Source organism: Apodemus sylvaticus, chromosome 15 (assembly GCF_947179515.1).
Source record: "Apodemus sylvaticus chromosome 15, mApoSyl1.1, whole genome shotgun sequence".
Taxonomy (NCBI): domain Eukaryota; kingdom Metazoa; phylum Chordata; class Mammalia; order Rodentia; family Muridae; genus Apodemus; species Apodemus sylvaticus.
Window position 1 is genome coordinate 3,333,311 of NC_067486.1, and position 14,041 is coordinate 3,347,351.

General features: G+C 46.7%; 1 protein-coding gene across 1 annotated transcript in view; it reads left to right on the top strand.

Annotated features, from left to right (window-relative positions):
- The first annotated feature begins 1,611 nt into the window (after positions 1 to 1,611).
- Positions 1,612 to 14,041, top strand: part of Kcnj6 (potassium inwardly rectifying channel subfamily J member 6) — a 73,310-nt gene continuing 60,880 nt past the window's right edge. The window contains exon 1 of the mRNA XM_052158818.1: positions 1,612 to 2,524. Within this exon, the coding sequence (XP_052014778.1) occupies positions 1,627 to 2,524 (898 nt within the window). The 5' untranslated portion in view covers positions 1,612 to 1,626. The remainder of the gene's footprint in view (positions 2,525 to 14,041) is intronic.

Here is a 14,041-nt window from a genome sequence, read left to right on the forward strand (position 1 = left end):
TCCCTCTGCACTCCGCTGTGGAGAGAGCTCTCCTAATGCATTGCTAACGGGTACATTCTTCAAGAAGGCCATCAGAAAGAAATAACTCCACATGCCAAAGTACAGATGCTCAGAGCTGAGGCAGAAAGCAAACCAAACGTGTGAATACACAGAGAGAGAACGTTTCTCTGCGCTTCTTTTTTAACCTTGGCATTGGATCAACCGTTGAAGCTTGAGACATGCGTCCTTACCCACAAAATCCAGGGAAGTGTTTAAGCCCTGAAGTTTGAACAGTACATAAAGAACTTGCTCAAAATGCTTGCCCTGAACATAAAGAGTAATAAAGCAATTTATTGCAAATGCATGTTTAAAGACGTACTATGTAGGTTCCTGACATCTGTGAGGGTTCATTTCCTGTTGTAATGACCCCACGAGAAATGGAAGCTGTGCACTGGGGCAGTGGGTTTGCCAGATCAAGCTGTTGTAACAGACAATAGATATTCACTGTCACACAAGTATGTCTCCTGGAGACTGGAAACCCAAGGTCAAGCTCTCAGCAGGACTGGTTTCTGAAGATCTGTGTGTGTGTGTGTGTGTGTGTCCACGTGTCTGTCTGTCTGTCTGTCTGTCTGTCTGTCTGTCTGTCTTAGAGACAGTGTATTTCACTCTGTGTGGCCTCCTCTTGTTCATGTGTAGCCCGGTCTCTCTTCTAAGGCGTGGGTTGTACTCGCTTAGGCCCTGCTCGGCCCCTAATTATCTCCTTGAAGCCTGTGCTCCTGAGTTCTCTCATTGCTATGACAGAACACTTAGGGAAAACAACTTAAGGAATGAAGTTTCTTTCTGCCCAAAGTTTTAAGACCTGGCCTCAGGAGTGTGAAGAGGTCGGTGACTTTGTGTCCCCTCGGGAGAGGGGACGAATGTGCGACTACGCACGCTTTGCTTTCTTCTTCCTTCTGCTTATTCAGTGTGGGAAAATGGTGCCCACAGTCACAGCAGACCTCTGCTCCTCAGTTGAATCTTTCTGGAAACATCCTTATAGAGACACCCAGAGATGCATTTCCATGGTAATTCTAAATCTAACCAAGTTGACAAGATAAACTACCAAGGAGCTCAGTCCCTGAAGACATTCATACTGGTTGTTGAGGTTTCACCTGTATGTTTGGGGACATCACTGTTCAATTCATGACAGGCATACGGCTGAGGGGCGCAGCCAGGACAGCTTGAGTCCCAGGGTTCCTCCATAAAGAGCCTGCAGCCTTTCCCACACTTCAGCCCCTCAGAGAGAGTCAGGAAACGGAGGTGTTCTCCACAAGAGCAAGCACAGTGTGCCAGGGGCCAGTGCCACAGCTCTGAGGGCCACCCTGGTGGGCTGGGTGGCAAAAGACACCCACATGCTAGACTCCACACCCAAAAGTCAACTGAAGACCTGTCCAAGGTGGTGGTGAGTGAGATTGGTTCTGTTATCCTAGTTCATCAGAGCAAAAATGATATTGGGTTTCCCGCCATAGAGTAAGTGTTTGATTCCATTTACTGAAAAAGACAAAAACAAAAAGAACAACAACAACCACAACAAAACAGCATCTCATTTGGACTCTTTCTTTTTTTTTTCCCTTCAAACTGACAGCTAACGTCCTGGAGGGGGACTCCATGGACCAGGACGTGGAAAGCCCAGTGGCCATTCACCAGCCAAAGCTGCCTAAGCAGGCCAGGGACGACCTGCCCAGACACATCAGCCGGGACAGGACCAAAAGGAAAATCCAGAGGTATGTGAGGAAGGATGGGAAGTGTAACGTCCACCACGGCAACGTGCGGGAGACATACAGATACCTGACGGACATCTTCACCACCCTGGTGGACCTGAAGTGGAGATTCAACCTGTTGATCTTTGTCATGGTCTACACCGTGACGTGGCTTTTCTTTGGGATGATCTGGTGGCTGATTGCATACATCCGGGGAGATATGGACCACATAGAGGACCCCTCGTGGACTCCCTGCGTTACCAACCTCAATGGGTTTGTCTCTGCTTTTTTATTCTCGATAGAGACAGAAACCACCATCGGTTATGGCTACCGGGTCATCACGGACAAGTGCCCCGAGGGAATTATTCTCCTCTTAATCCAGTCCGTGTTGGGGTCAATTGTCAATGCCTTCATGGTAGGATGTATGTTTGTGAAAATATCCCAGCCCAAGAAGAGGGCAGAGACCCTGGTCTTTTCCACCCATGCAGTGATCTCCATGCGGGATGGGAAACTGTGCCTGATGTTCCGGGTAGGGGACCTGAGGAATTCCCACATTGTGGAGGCCTCCATCAGAGCCAAGCTGATCAAGTCCAAACAGACGTCAGAGGGGGAGTTTATTCCCCTCAACCAGACGGATATCAACGTAGGGTACTACACGGGGGATGACCGGCTCTTTCTGGTGTCACCATTGATTATTAGCCATGAAATTAACCAACAGAGTCCCTTCTGGGAGATCTCCAAAGCCCAGCTGCCTAAAGAGGAACTGGAGATTGTGGTCATCCTGGAGGGAATGGTGGAAGCCACAGGTAAGATGGGTTTACCCTGGGTTTTCTGTGAGAAAGGCATTCAGCGGAGACTTTCCCATGTGACATACTGTGCCTGCGTGCCCTGTGACCTTAAACATGCTCTAGGATGTCTAGCCATTTCGCTTTTCAATTTTCCTAAATTTAAGATTTGTTTGGTGATGTGGTTGTTGTTTTTATATATATGAGTTTCACCTGTATGTATGTGTGTATGTGTACTGCATTCATGCCTGGTACCCATGGGGGGCAGAAGAGAGTGTCAAATTCCATAGAACTGGAGTACAAAAGAGTTGTGGCACCATGTAAGCTCTAGGAAACTGAAACCAGGGTCCTCTGCACGGCAGCCAGTGCTCTAAACTGCTGGGCCACCTCTCCAGCTCCCCATTCGCCTTCTTTAAAGCTATTTAGAAAGCAAATTAATGGTGAATTTTAATGTAACTTCCAAATACTTAATGAAAATAGATTTTGATCTGTGTCTGAAGCTTATTTTGAATTATTTTAGAGCATTTCTCATTTAAATATTTGTAGGTATTTGTTATCAAGCCAAAGGGGGAGAGTCAAACCTTTCACAAAAAAAAAGTGAAGGAAAAAAGCCTTAGTAAAACTGCTATTTTTGTCCCTTCTTTGGCTATCTGTCATAAGACCCATAGAACTGTTCATTTTCATGTGTTAGGCATCTCTCTACACCTGAGCCTCCGAATCCGTAGGACACATTTCCTTTCCAGAAGAAAGGGAAAAGGGCTAAAGGCTTGTTCCTCAGAATCCTGTGGGCCTGTCTGACAGCAACACTGGCCATGAGCATGTTGGAAGAGGCGTGACGTGTAACACGCTCTCAGGATCTGGGAAATGGCTCTTTTTGTCTTTGCTCACATGTAAATTACACGTGTGCCCCACATCCTGAGAACAAAGTGTGCCCTGCCCACATTTATTGGTAGTATACTTCAAAATAGTCAGAAGCCTTGAACGGAGCTCAGACCTCTCGGTAAGAGCCTAACCCAACCGAGTCAGAAGCCTCCAGCCCAAGGCTCAGGTTGGTCTGTGTCCTGGGAGAATGATTCTCTGTGGGTTGGTCCAATTCTTCGTTAGCCTGGGATCCTTTTCCAAAGGGAAGTCCTGCTCCTGTGCTTCTGTCTCCATCTCCCACACCAGCAGGGGGCAAAGTCACAACTCCTACCAAGTAGTTCTTATGGGGAAGGAACAACTCTTCCAATAAATTTAAAGTTTATTTACATTTACTGAAAATGTAAGTCTCAGTGGTCCAGGACTTCCCTTTCCATAGAACAAACAGAATTTTAAAGAATAACAATACACACTTGGCCCTCTCTAGCTAAAGAGCCCATATTCATGGGTTCTACCAACCACAGACTTCGCACATTTTTTTTTTTTACAAATGTGGTATTGATGCCAGGCATTGGTAGCACACACTTAATCTCAGCACTCAGGGAGCAGAGGCAGGCAGATCTCTGTGTGTTTGAGGCCAGCCTGGTCTACAGAGAAAGGTCCAGAACAGCCAGAGCTACACAGAGAAACCCTGTCTCAAAAAAATAAAACAAGAAACACCTGGTATCAAATGATTTCCTGTTTACTGCTATCATTTCATAAATAATGTAGTATAAATATCTACATAACTTTGTGTTATAAGTACTCTAAATATGATCTAAAGTGTGTGGATGAGTGTGGTGTCCATACAGACACAACCGTTTTATGAAGGAGTTAGAAACTTGAGGATCTGGGTGTCTTTGGGGAGTCCTGGCATCGATGCCCTCGGGGTATGAGAGAGAGCTGCATCTCATACCTGCTCTGGAGCCAAGCCTGTAAGATCAGCGTGAAAAGGGGGACCACCTCCAGCCAGCGCTGGGACAGGAACGACTAGTGCTTACTTCTGAGTCACAAGCTCTGCGTTCCTGAAAGGCTCCAGTCTGGATCTTGCATAGGAACACTGGCTGGATGCTGTGAAATTCTAAATAGGTCCTGAGGCAGTATAGGGCTGGTGGCACCTTGGGGTTGAACTTTTTTATGTTCTCCTGAGATAATAATCGACAAAAGCAGAGGGGAAAGGGAGGCAAAGAAAGGGGAGGGGGCAAGAGAAGAGGGAAAGAAGAAAAAAGAGAAGAGGAAGAGGGAGGGGAAGGAACAGATGAGAGAGGAGGGAGAGGAGGAAGGGGAGGAGAGGAGGGAGAGGAGGAGAGAGGGGAAAAAGAGGAGAGGGGGAGGGGATGAGGAGGGAGAGGGAGCAGATGAGAGAGGAGAGGAAGAAGAGAATGAAGTAGAAGAGGAAGGGGGAGGAAGCGGACGGTCAGGAAAGGCACCCCTTGAGATAGCGAACCCTGTCTGTCCAGCAGAGCAGCAACCTGATCTGCAACCTGGGCAAGCACCGGGACCTGGAATCCATCAGCCTAGTGGTTTCTGTGGAGACATAGCCTCCCACAGCATGTGCTGGCCCTTGCCGAGGTTCCTTCCCGCTGGACAGGGCTTGAGGATGGTGGGTAGGGGAATCTTCCCGTTTCTGGACTGTGCACACAGGAATCCATGCCTCTGGCTCCCAGTGAAACCCCGTCTCCAAACAGCAGCAGCTAGACTCTCTCTGCCCTCCCTCCAACCAAAGCCCAGCCTCCAAATATAAATGAATCTGAGCAAGAAAATGATGTTGCACTGTCCCTGGGGTAGGCCTTGTCTTTCTGATGACAGCTCGTACGGAACAACACTATCCGCAGTGAGAAACGTCCTCTTTATGATAATTAACAGTGATGCTTGCCTAGGAACACACTCGCCTTTCTGAGGGTCCCCTTCCCACACCTGGGAAGTTGCCAGCAAAGGAAAATCAGGCCTCTACTGCGCGTGAGAAAAGGCAACCAGTATTTTTTATGTGTATTTTTAATGTATTTTAAATATCTACATACACACATATATTTATATGCATAGTATATATGCACATGCATATTTCTCCTAATATGGTTAGTAGAGGAAAAGGTGTTCTAGAATATTCTAGGGATATTTGGGAGCTGGTCATGTCTTGGACCTCTCCATGGGGGTTTCATACAGTTCAGTTCCCCCACACACTTAACGTCTGCAGGACACGTTCTTTGAAAAGGAAAACCACAATTGGGATTTACAGGCAATAAAAAGGAGGAAAAAATTTAAGGAAGAAAAAAAATACCTCAATGTCTCAAAGCCACAGGAAAAAAAACTATGTGACCCTCAGGGAAAGGGATTTTTGGAAGGGTTCAGATTATTCACTAGAGTACAGGGCTGGAAGTCAGGAGCCAGGATGTACTGGCCCAGAACAGCTCCCCAAAAGCTCAAGACTTCTTTCGAAACTGTCCCCGCTGGGCCAGAGAGATGGCTCAGTGGTTAAGAAAACTGGATGCTCTTCCAGAGAGCCCGAGTTCAGTTCTCAGGACCACCTGAGATAGTGGCTCACAACCACCTGTAACTGCGGCGGCAGGGGATCCAGCGCCCTCTTCTGGCCTCCAAGTGTACTGCATGCATGTAGTCTATAGACCCAGGCACATAAAATAGTAATTTCGAAGTTCTCTAAAAAGCCTGTTTCCGCTGACCATGAGCAACTGTGTCCAGGATCTAAATTAATGTGCCAGTACTAGCAGAATTACACTCCACCAGGCCTCAACATAACCATTCTCTTCCTTACTTTTCCCTTGGAATTCCACACGCGTATATGATACATCTCAATCATAGCGAATGTCCATTCTTCCCCTCTTACTCCGGATCACTCCCCACCACAACCTCCTCTAACATTCTGTCCTGTTTGGCTCTTTCAATCTTGAGTCTACCAGTGCTATAGTCACCAAAGCTTGAGAGAGTCTGCAGCCCTGAAAAGAACTGGTCTTCTCTTCCCAGACACCATCAACTGCCTAAAGCTCCTTAACTAGAGAAGGGCCTTGTAAGCCCCGCCCCCTCCACGATGGACCCTCCCCCTCCACGATGGGCCCGCCCCCCCACGATGGGCCCACCCCCTCCGCGCTGGACACGCCCCCTCCGCGCTGAATTGTTGACTGGCTAGATCCTATGCTGCTTTTGTGCCACAGCCTCTGTGAATTCTGTCACATCCAGGAAACTGTTTCACGGCTCTCCTCCCTGACTGCTGGCTCCCACAACCTTTCCACTCCCTCTTGCAGAATGTTCTGAACCTTGAGGAGGTGGGCATAGGGCAGGGGGTGTCCTGTTTGAGGCAGAGCACTTCAGCCTTTCATTCTCTGCACTTGGACATCAGCAGGCCCTTTCTATCAGGCACACACGCGCTACTGGCGACCTTGACAATGGCATACTCTAGAGACCTGAGTTGTCTTGCAGCGATCCGAGCACCAAGGCCTGGGGTCTGCGGGGAGCCAAGCTAGCAGGACAGGCAGCGATTACTTTGTGGGAATCCTATGTTCCAATACCAGTTGCACTACAGACTTTAGTTCCATTGTAGAAAATGAAACCAAGGGGCACGGGCTGTGGCCTGCTTGCCTGTCACACTAGAGACTGGACTGCATGCCCTGCGCCACATAAAACTGGGTGTGGTGATACATGCCTGTAACCCCAACGCCCCTGCAGCAGAGGCAGAAGGATTAGAGGTTCAAGGTCACCCAAAGCTACATGGTGAGTCCCAGGACAGCATAGCATACAGGAGACCCTGTTGAGAGAGAGCGCTCCCTTTGCAAGCAGGAAGCAAGCCTTGTCTGTCCTTAACGCTATGAAGGGTTCCCATCAAAGTCCGACCAGTACACGGAAAGGACAGGCACACGTTCTCCAAGGACCGTTTTATCCTGGTCCTGCCTGCAGTCCAGGGGGGTGGAGTTAGAGGCAACCTCCCAAGAACCTTCTAGTCATGTGAGTCTATTTTTGAACATAAATCAAACCCTGGAAAATTCTGGCATCAGCCACCCAGACACCCCAGAGCTGGCTGTGTGTCATCTGCAAATATATTTTTGAAGGGCCCTTTATGTCCCCGACGCATGGGCAATTTTGAGGTAGTGGTGTTTACAGAAGGTTTCTTAGCTACGTAAACAAACACACTCAGCAGCTGTGCGAATGTGCGTTAAAATAGTGGGGCATTCATACAGACTGTTATTTATAGAGGGCAAATGGGCCTCACAGCTCCATGACAGCCACACAGCGCTGGGCTCAGGGCCAACCAGTGCCTCTCTGTAGCCTTTCTGATTGAACTTCCATATTTACCCCCAACGATTATGCAGCTATGACAGGCAGCCGGGCCAAACACCCCAAGTGGGTGCCTGGGCGGCACAAGCCTGCACGGAGCATGGTTGGGTTTTGGCTTTACATTTTTTTTATTTTGAAAACTGTAGGACTGATAGAAAAATGAGCCGACCGGTATCATAAATCCATGGGTACCTTCCATCTGTTTCCGATAACTGTCAGTTCAGGGCCAAACATGTTACACCCTAATATTCTCGGGCATCACAGGATTCTTAGTTATAAATGTCTTAGGCCTTTTCTACAGAAGATAAGGACTCTTTATTTTCCAAAAAAAATAAATGTAGTATATTTTGCTTGGCTGACTGATTGGTTGATGGTTGATTGATCGATTGGTTAATTGATTAGGAGGGGCAGTATAATATGTGTAGAGATCAGAGGACACTCGTGGGAGTTGCTTCTCTCCTTCCTCCATGTGGGTCCTAGAGGATAGACTCAGGTCATCAAGCCTGGTAGCAGACACCTTTCCCACTAAGTGATCTCACTGGCACAGGTCACTAAATGTGAGCACTGGGGCATGACTCAGGGGAAGCACTTTTACACAGCTGAGTTCGGGTCTTCAGAACAGGCATAAAGCTTAGTGTAATAGTATTGCATTAATCCCAGGACTCCTAAAGCCATGTGGAAGAGGAGAGTCCCACTGATCTCAGGGACCAGCTAGCCTAAGGTATATGCAGAGAAATGAGAAAGGCAAGACAGGAGATGAAGACAAACCCAGTGCTATCCTACCCTGTGCCATGAATCCAGATGCAACACTCTTACACATGCACACACACACTCACACACACTTGAGCACACATACATGCACATATAAACATACAGATATACACACAGGCACACTCACATGCTTGTGCACACATTCACACACACAGACAGACAGACATTTATACACACACATGCAATGTGTGCAGTGACATACATATACATATGTACACATGCATGCATGTGCACACACAGGCATGCATATACATGTGCATACACATGCATGTGCACATACATACACATATGCACACACATATGCATGTGCACAGACAGACACATATGCACAGATACATGCATGTGCACACACATAAAGATAGGCAAATACATGTGCACACACATGCATGTGTACACACATACAGACAGACATATACATATGCACACACATGCCTTGTGTACACAGAGACATACATATACATATGCACACACACATGCATGTGCACATACAGAGACATATGTACACATATGCACACACATATGCATGCTCACACACAGCCATACATATACATATGCACACACATATGCATTTTACACACATACATACAAATATGCACATACATGCGTATGCATACACAGAGACATACACATATGCACTCACATATCCATGTGCACATACAGAGACATACATACATATATGCACACACATATGCATGTGCACACACACAGCATACACATATGCACACACACAGGCACACACATGTGCATGTGCACACACACAGCATAAATACATATATGTACACACAGGCACACACACATGCATGTGCACACACACAGCATAAATACACATATGCACACAGAGGCACACACACACATGCATGTGCACACACAGAGACATGCACATATGCACACACATGTATTTGTGCATATACATGCATACACAGGCACAGAAGGTTAACTCAGTGCAAATAGGGAAGCCCTTTTTTCAGCCCTTCAGGCTTTTACCTCTTTTTCCATCTGTGATTTTCTTTTCTTCCCCAGAAGTTTTTCCCAGCAAATAGAACTCATGAAAGCTTCAAACACTGCATAGAAAACTGGAGAAAATGGAACCCAGGAAAAGGTTGACTATATACCACCCCATGTCAGTCCTTCCATATCTGCAGATCCTGCATTTAAAGAGTCAATACACAGTGACTAAAAATATTTGAGAAAAAAAAAAAAAAACCACATCTGTTCTAAACAGGCAGAGACGACTTCTCGATGTCATTACGCACTATACAGTATAGATGCTATTTCTGTGCCATTGACATTATGGGAGGTATCATAAGCAGTCTAGAGAATATTTAACATATGGGAAGATATGTATAGGTTCTATGCAAATTCTATACCAACATAAGTTTATATGTTAATATATTTATGAGGACTTGAGCACCTGTGGATATGGGTAGCTCCAAGGCCTCAGAGGCAATTATTCATGAGAACCAAAGGGCAGCACGCAGACCAGGCAGCAGAAATGCTGCTCCCGTGACCAAGGAGGCCAGGAAGTTCAGGATATGTGGGAGAACAAGCTGCCCTGCCCCCTCGTGACATGCTCATGTAGGAAGCCTGTGAGCACAAGTCGTACCACAGAGCATGGGACTCTGAGATAAAATCTTCATCCAGCCCTTTAAGATTGATTTAAGAATGAGGAGGGGGCAGTCCCAAGTGCCAGACTATGATGTGGCTGAGAGGAAGCAGCCAGGGCAGATTTCAGGGGCTCCAGGGGCTGATGCTAATGAGCCCTCTGAGCTCATCTCTGGGTATCGTCAGGTCATCGCTGTGGCTTGTGAGGATTCTACAGAGAAATGCACCCAGAAGAGAGAACTAGCATTTAATTGTGGGCACTTCAGGCATCATCGATCCATACACTCACATCTTTTCTCCCTTAGTTTCTCTTTAAGTTTCCTTTGTTGGTTTCCCAACTTAATCAATTCTCTTTAAAATCCCTGATGAGATTTGTAACAACCATATATTAAAACAAGATGTGTTGTTGCACGGCAGTTCCGAAATCAAAATCGAGCAGCATCTATAAGAATACCCATGCTGCTGGGTCTTGGTTCCAAGAACTGCTTTTATTTGCTGCAATCAAAATGCCAGTCTGCTCTGACAGGAGAGGAAATGAGTCTCGGAGTCGAAAGGATAACAGGGCTGAGGGCTGCTTCATACGCTCTCCCCAGGGTCGATCTTCCCAGCCCCACAGTGTCCACATCTTAGTTCCTCCCTCTGTGTTGACAATCTATATTTCCTCCAACCTGGGCAAGCAGGGGCCCCAGATCTGCCTGTCGGTTTTGTTTCTTTTTAGAGCTGTGAGCCCAGTGACCTCATCTGGGAGAAAAGTTAAGCAATAAGATCTGAATAGCTAAACACTAAACACTGGGGTGGAAAACCTCTGCACAGAAAGAGAGAGAGAGACAGAGACAGAGACAGAGACAGAGAAGGGAAATTACGAAGGTCAGAGTCTTATGTCCGTACCTGGAGAAATCCACCTGTCCATTTAGTAAGGCTAAGGCTGTGAAAACTTAGGCCTGCTCATCTCCTCTTCTAGCCTCTGCCAACATTTCCCAGGCTGGGGAGAAGGCTTGGTCCACAAGGAGCTTGAAGCAATGACCTGGATCCCAGCATCCAGGTAAAAAGGCAGGTGTGGTCACCAGCACTGGTAATCCCAGAGCCTGGACGCTGAGGCAGGCTTGTTCCTGGGGCTCACGGCTCAGCCTAACGGCCAGGTCCCAATGAGAGCCCCTGTCTACAAAAGATTAGCAGGTGGCTCCTGAGAAATGACAATCAAGCTTGACCTCTGGCCCCTGGACACACCTGCATGCACACAGGTGTCAGAAACACACACTTGCAATTACAAACAAGACAAAGCCTCACACTTCAGAGAGGCACTGAGAGAATTCCATAAATTCAAAAGGTTAGGAGCCAAGATTAACCCATTAATGATTTGGGTTGAAAAAACTAAAACCCTAGATAAAATATTTCATTGTTAAAACACCTTTCCTGGAAATTATCGCTCTTCTTTCTGCAAATGGACCATGCAGAGATCCACAAAGAGATGCCCAGAGGTTACTAGTGATGGTCACATAATATATACAACGTGGACTCTAACCCAAGGCCACATCAACTCTAATCCAGATGCTGACAGCGTGGCTTTCTTACAAAGAACCAGCAGCATCCCCACCTCGGAGATGGGTGTCAAACACCATAGTGGCTCTAATCACCACATCCTTAAGACAGGGGAGTTTCCTATGAACGCAGAGTGCTGACAGCGGATTACCAATGAAGCAATTCAACCTGACAATTCTAACCACCCAGAAAAGGATTGCTGGGGGGTCTCAGGGAAGGCATGAATTATTTATGTGTCAACATGTGCATACACTCTGGCCAAACATCTCAACAGCCAGGGGTGCTTCCCCAGTTGGCCCTGCCCTGGAATCCATTTATGATCCCGTCTGTTGTATTACTTACCCAGCTAGCTTCTTTCTCAGAAATAATATTCCCTCAGCCAAAGACCTACTCATCTGTGCCCTCTTTAATGTCAACTCACAATTACATCATTCACTGGCTTGCCTCAGTTTCTTCACCTCTAAAATGGGAGTGGATGCTGCTTCCCACACCGGTGACCTTCCTAGGTCCCGACTCCCACCAGGGCAGTTCACTCCCTTCTCACAGGCCACACGGGTGAAATAAGACAAAGAACAAAGCTTTGTAGGGAGGCAGAGGGAAAGCCCAGTCCTCACAAGAGGCGCCATTGTTGCCGGGGACTTTGAAGCTTGGACAGAATGTCAAATGATCCCCTTTGAAGGTGCTCTGAAGAGTCAATGTGGAAAATATTGACTGATGTGTGCATGCCCACAAGCCAAGGTGGCCTCTGCTCCGGTCACCTACCGTGAATTATAAACTGATGATATTTGAAATAATAAGGAACACTGGAGCCGGCCAGAAAGGATTCTGCAGTCCCATAAATAGCAACATTCATCACTACAATGCTTGCCAAAGGTGGCCATGAATGTAGATTACCCACGGCTCTTCTGAAGCCAGTGAGGACAGGACAAACTACCTCTGAAAGGGGAGTCTCACTGTTCCACATCCCACTTCGAAATGTTCTATGAGATTTTGGAGGCACCTCCCACATCCCTGTTTGGAAGATTCACCTTCATGTTACTAACTCAACCAAATTATTTTGAATTCTATATCAACCTCTAAAAGGCACACACTTAATTCTACAATATAGACAACAAATATGGCTTTCTCCTATGAAAGAGTGACAATGATGTGTATCAGTCTGCTTTGTGTTATGGTGCTGTAACAAATAGACCCAAGGATTTTAAACAGCAAAGGCTTGTTTCTCATTCACAAGACATGTTCTCTGCAGCTCTTTCTACAGTCTTGTTCACTACAAGATGCAGGCTGAAGGAGTCCCCACATAGGACACACCATTCTCCCATCAAGGGAAGACAGAGAAATGAAAAAACACCTCACTTCTGCACTCAATTTATTAGAGAAAGTTTTGTGGTAGGGCCTGGTATCTGCTGAATGAGACAATAGGATTCTCTCATGGGGATTTGGAAAACAATACTGGAGATTAATTATTTAATCCACCACAAATCTCCTCAGAGTTTTTACAAACAGTCTATAGAGCTGAGAACTTGTTGTGGGGTACTGTTTAAGATGCACGGTGGTCCTTAGTTCATCTCTCAGTTGGACGTGGATCCCAGACCAGAGGATCTAGAATTGTGTTTTCCAGTTCCTATTGAACCGAAGCCATAGCAATTAGCAATACCATCAACAGAAGCAGAAGTGTTGGCCATTGGGTTGTTGACAAACTTACAAGCCAGTGTGTTACAGTCCTGTCCTCCGTGGGTTCTCACGGCACCGTGAACCCTCTGCCAGTCTGGATCTTTGACTGGCTTCGTGTGACAGAGCCCTTGCCCAGTCACAGAGGGCATGAGGCACATCTGAGCAGTAGCATTCTGTTGAGCAGAACAACTGGAATTCTGGTTGTTTGTTACCATGGCAAATGTAGCCTGCCTTGCCTGACACAAAATGTCATGATGACACTTTGACAGTGGCTACGCCAGGCACACCAGACTTGCCAGGAAGTAAGTTTGCAGCCTAGCATCCTTGCAGAATGTCTTGTTCCTGCTGTGAATTTGTTCTTCCCCTGGGAAGACTTTAACACCAAACAAGCTGATCTTAATCTGTCTCTGCTCTTGCACGTCAGCGTCTGGGCACATCACACTCCTTAGCTTTACCATAGCTTTTTTTTTCCCATAGGATCACACAAGCCTTTATGATGGGACCTGGTACACACTAACTGCTTCATATATGTAAAGAGCAACTGCGTGGTTCTACATAGACTCCTATCCTCACCACTGCCAAGCACTTGGCAACGGCCGGCTGCCATTTTTTACATCTATTTATTTATGTTGAGTATATGTATGTGCTACATCATGGCGAATGTGTGGAAGTCACAGGAGAACTTGTCTGTTCTCTTGATCCTGAGAATCAAACTCAGGTCACCAGGCTCAGCAGCACACACTTTACCTGCTGAGCCAGCTCGCCAGCCCA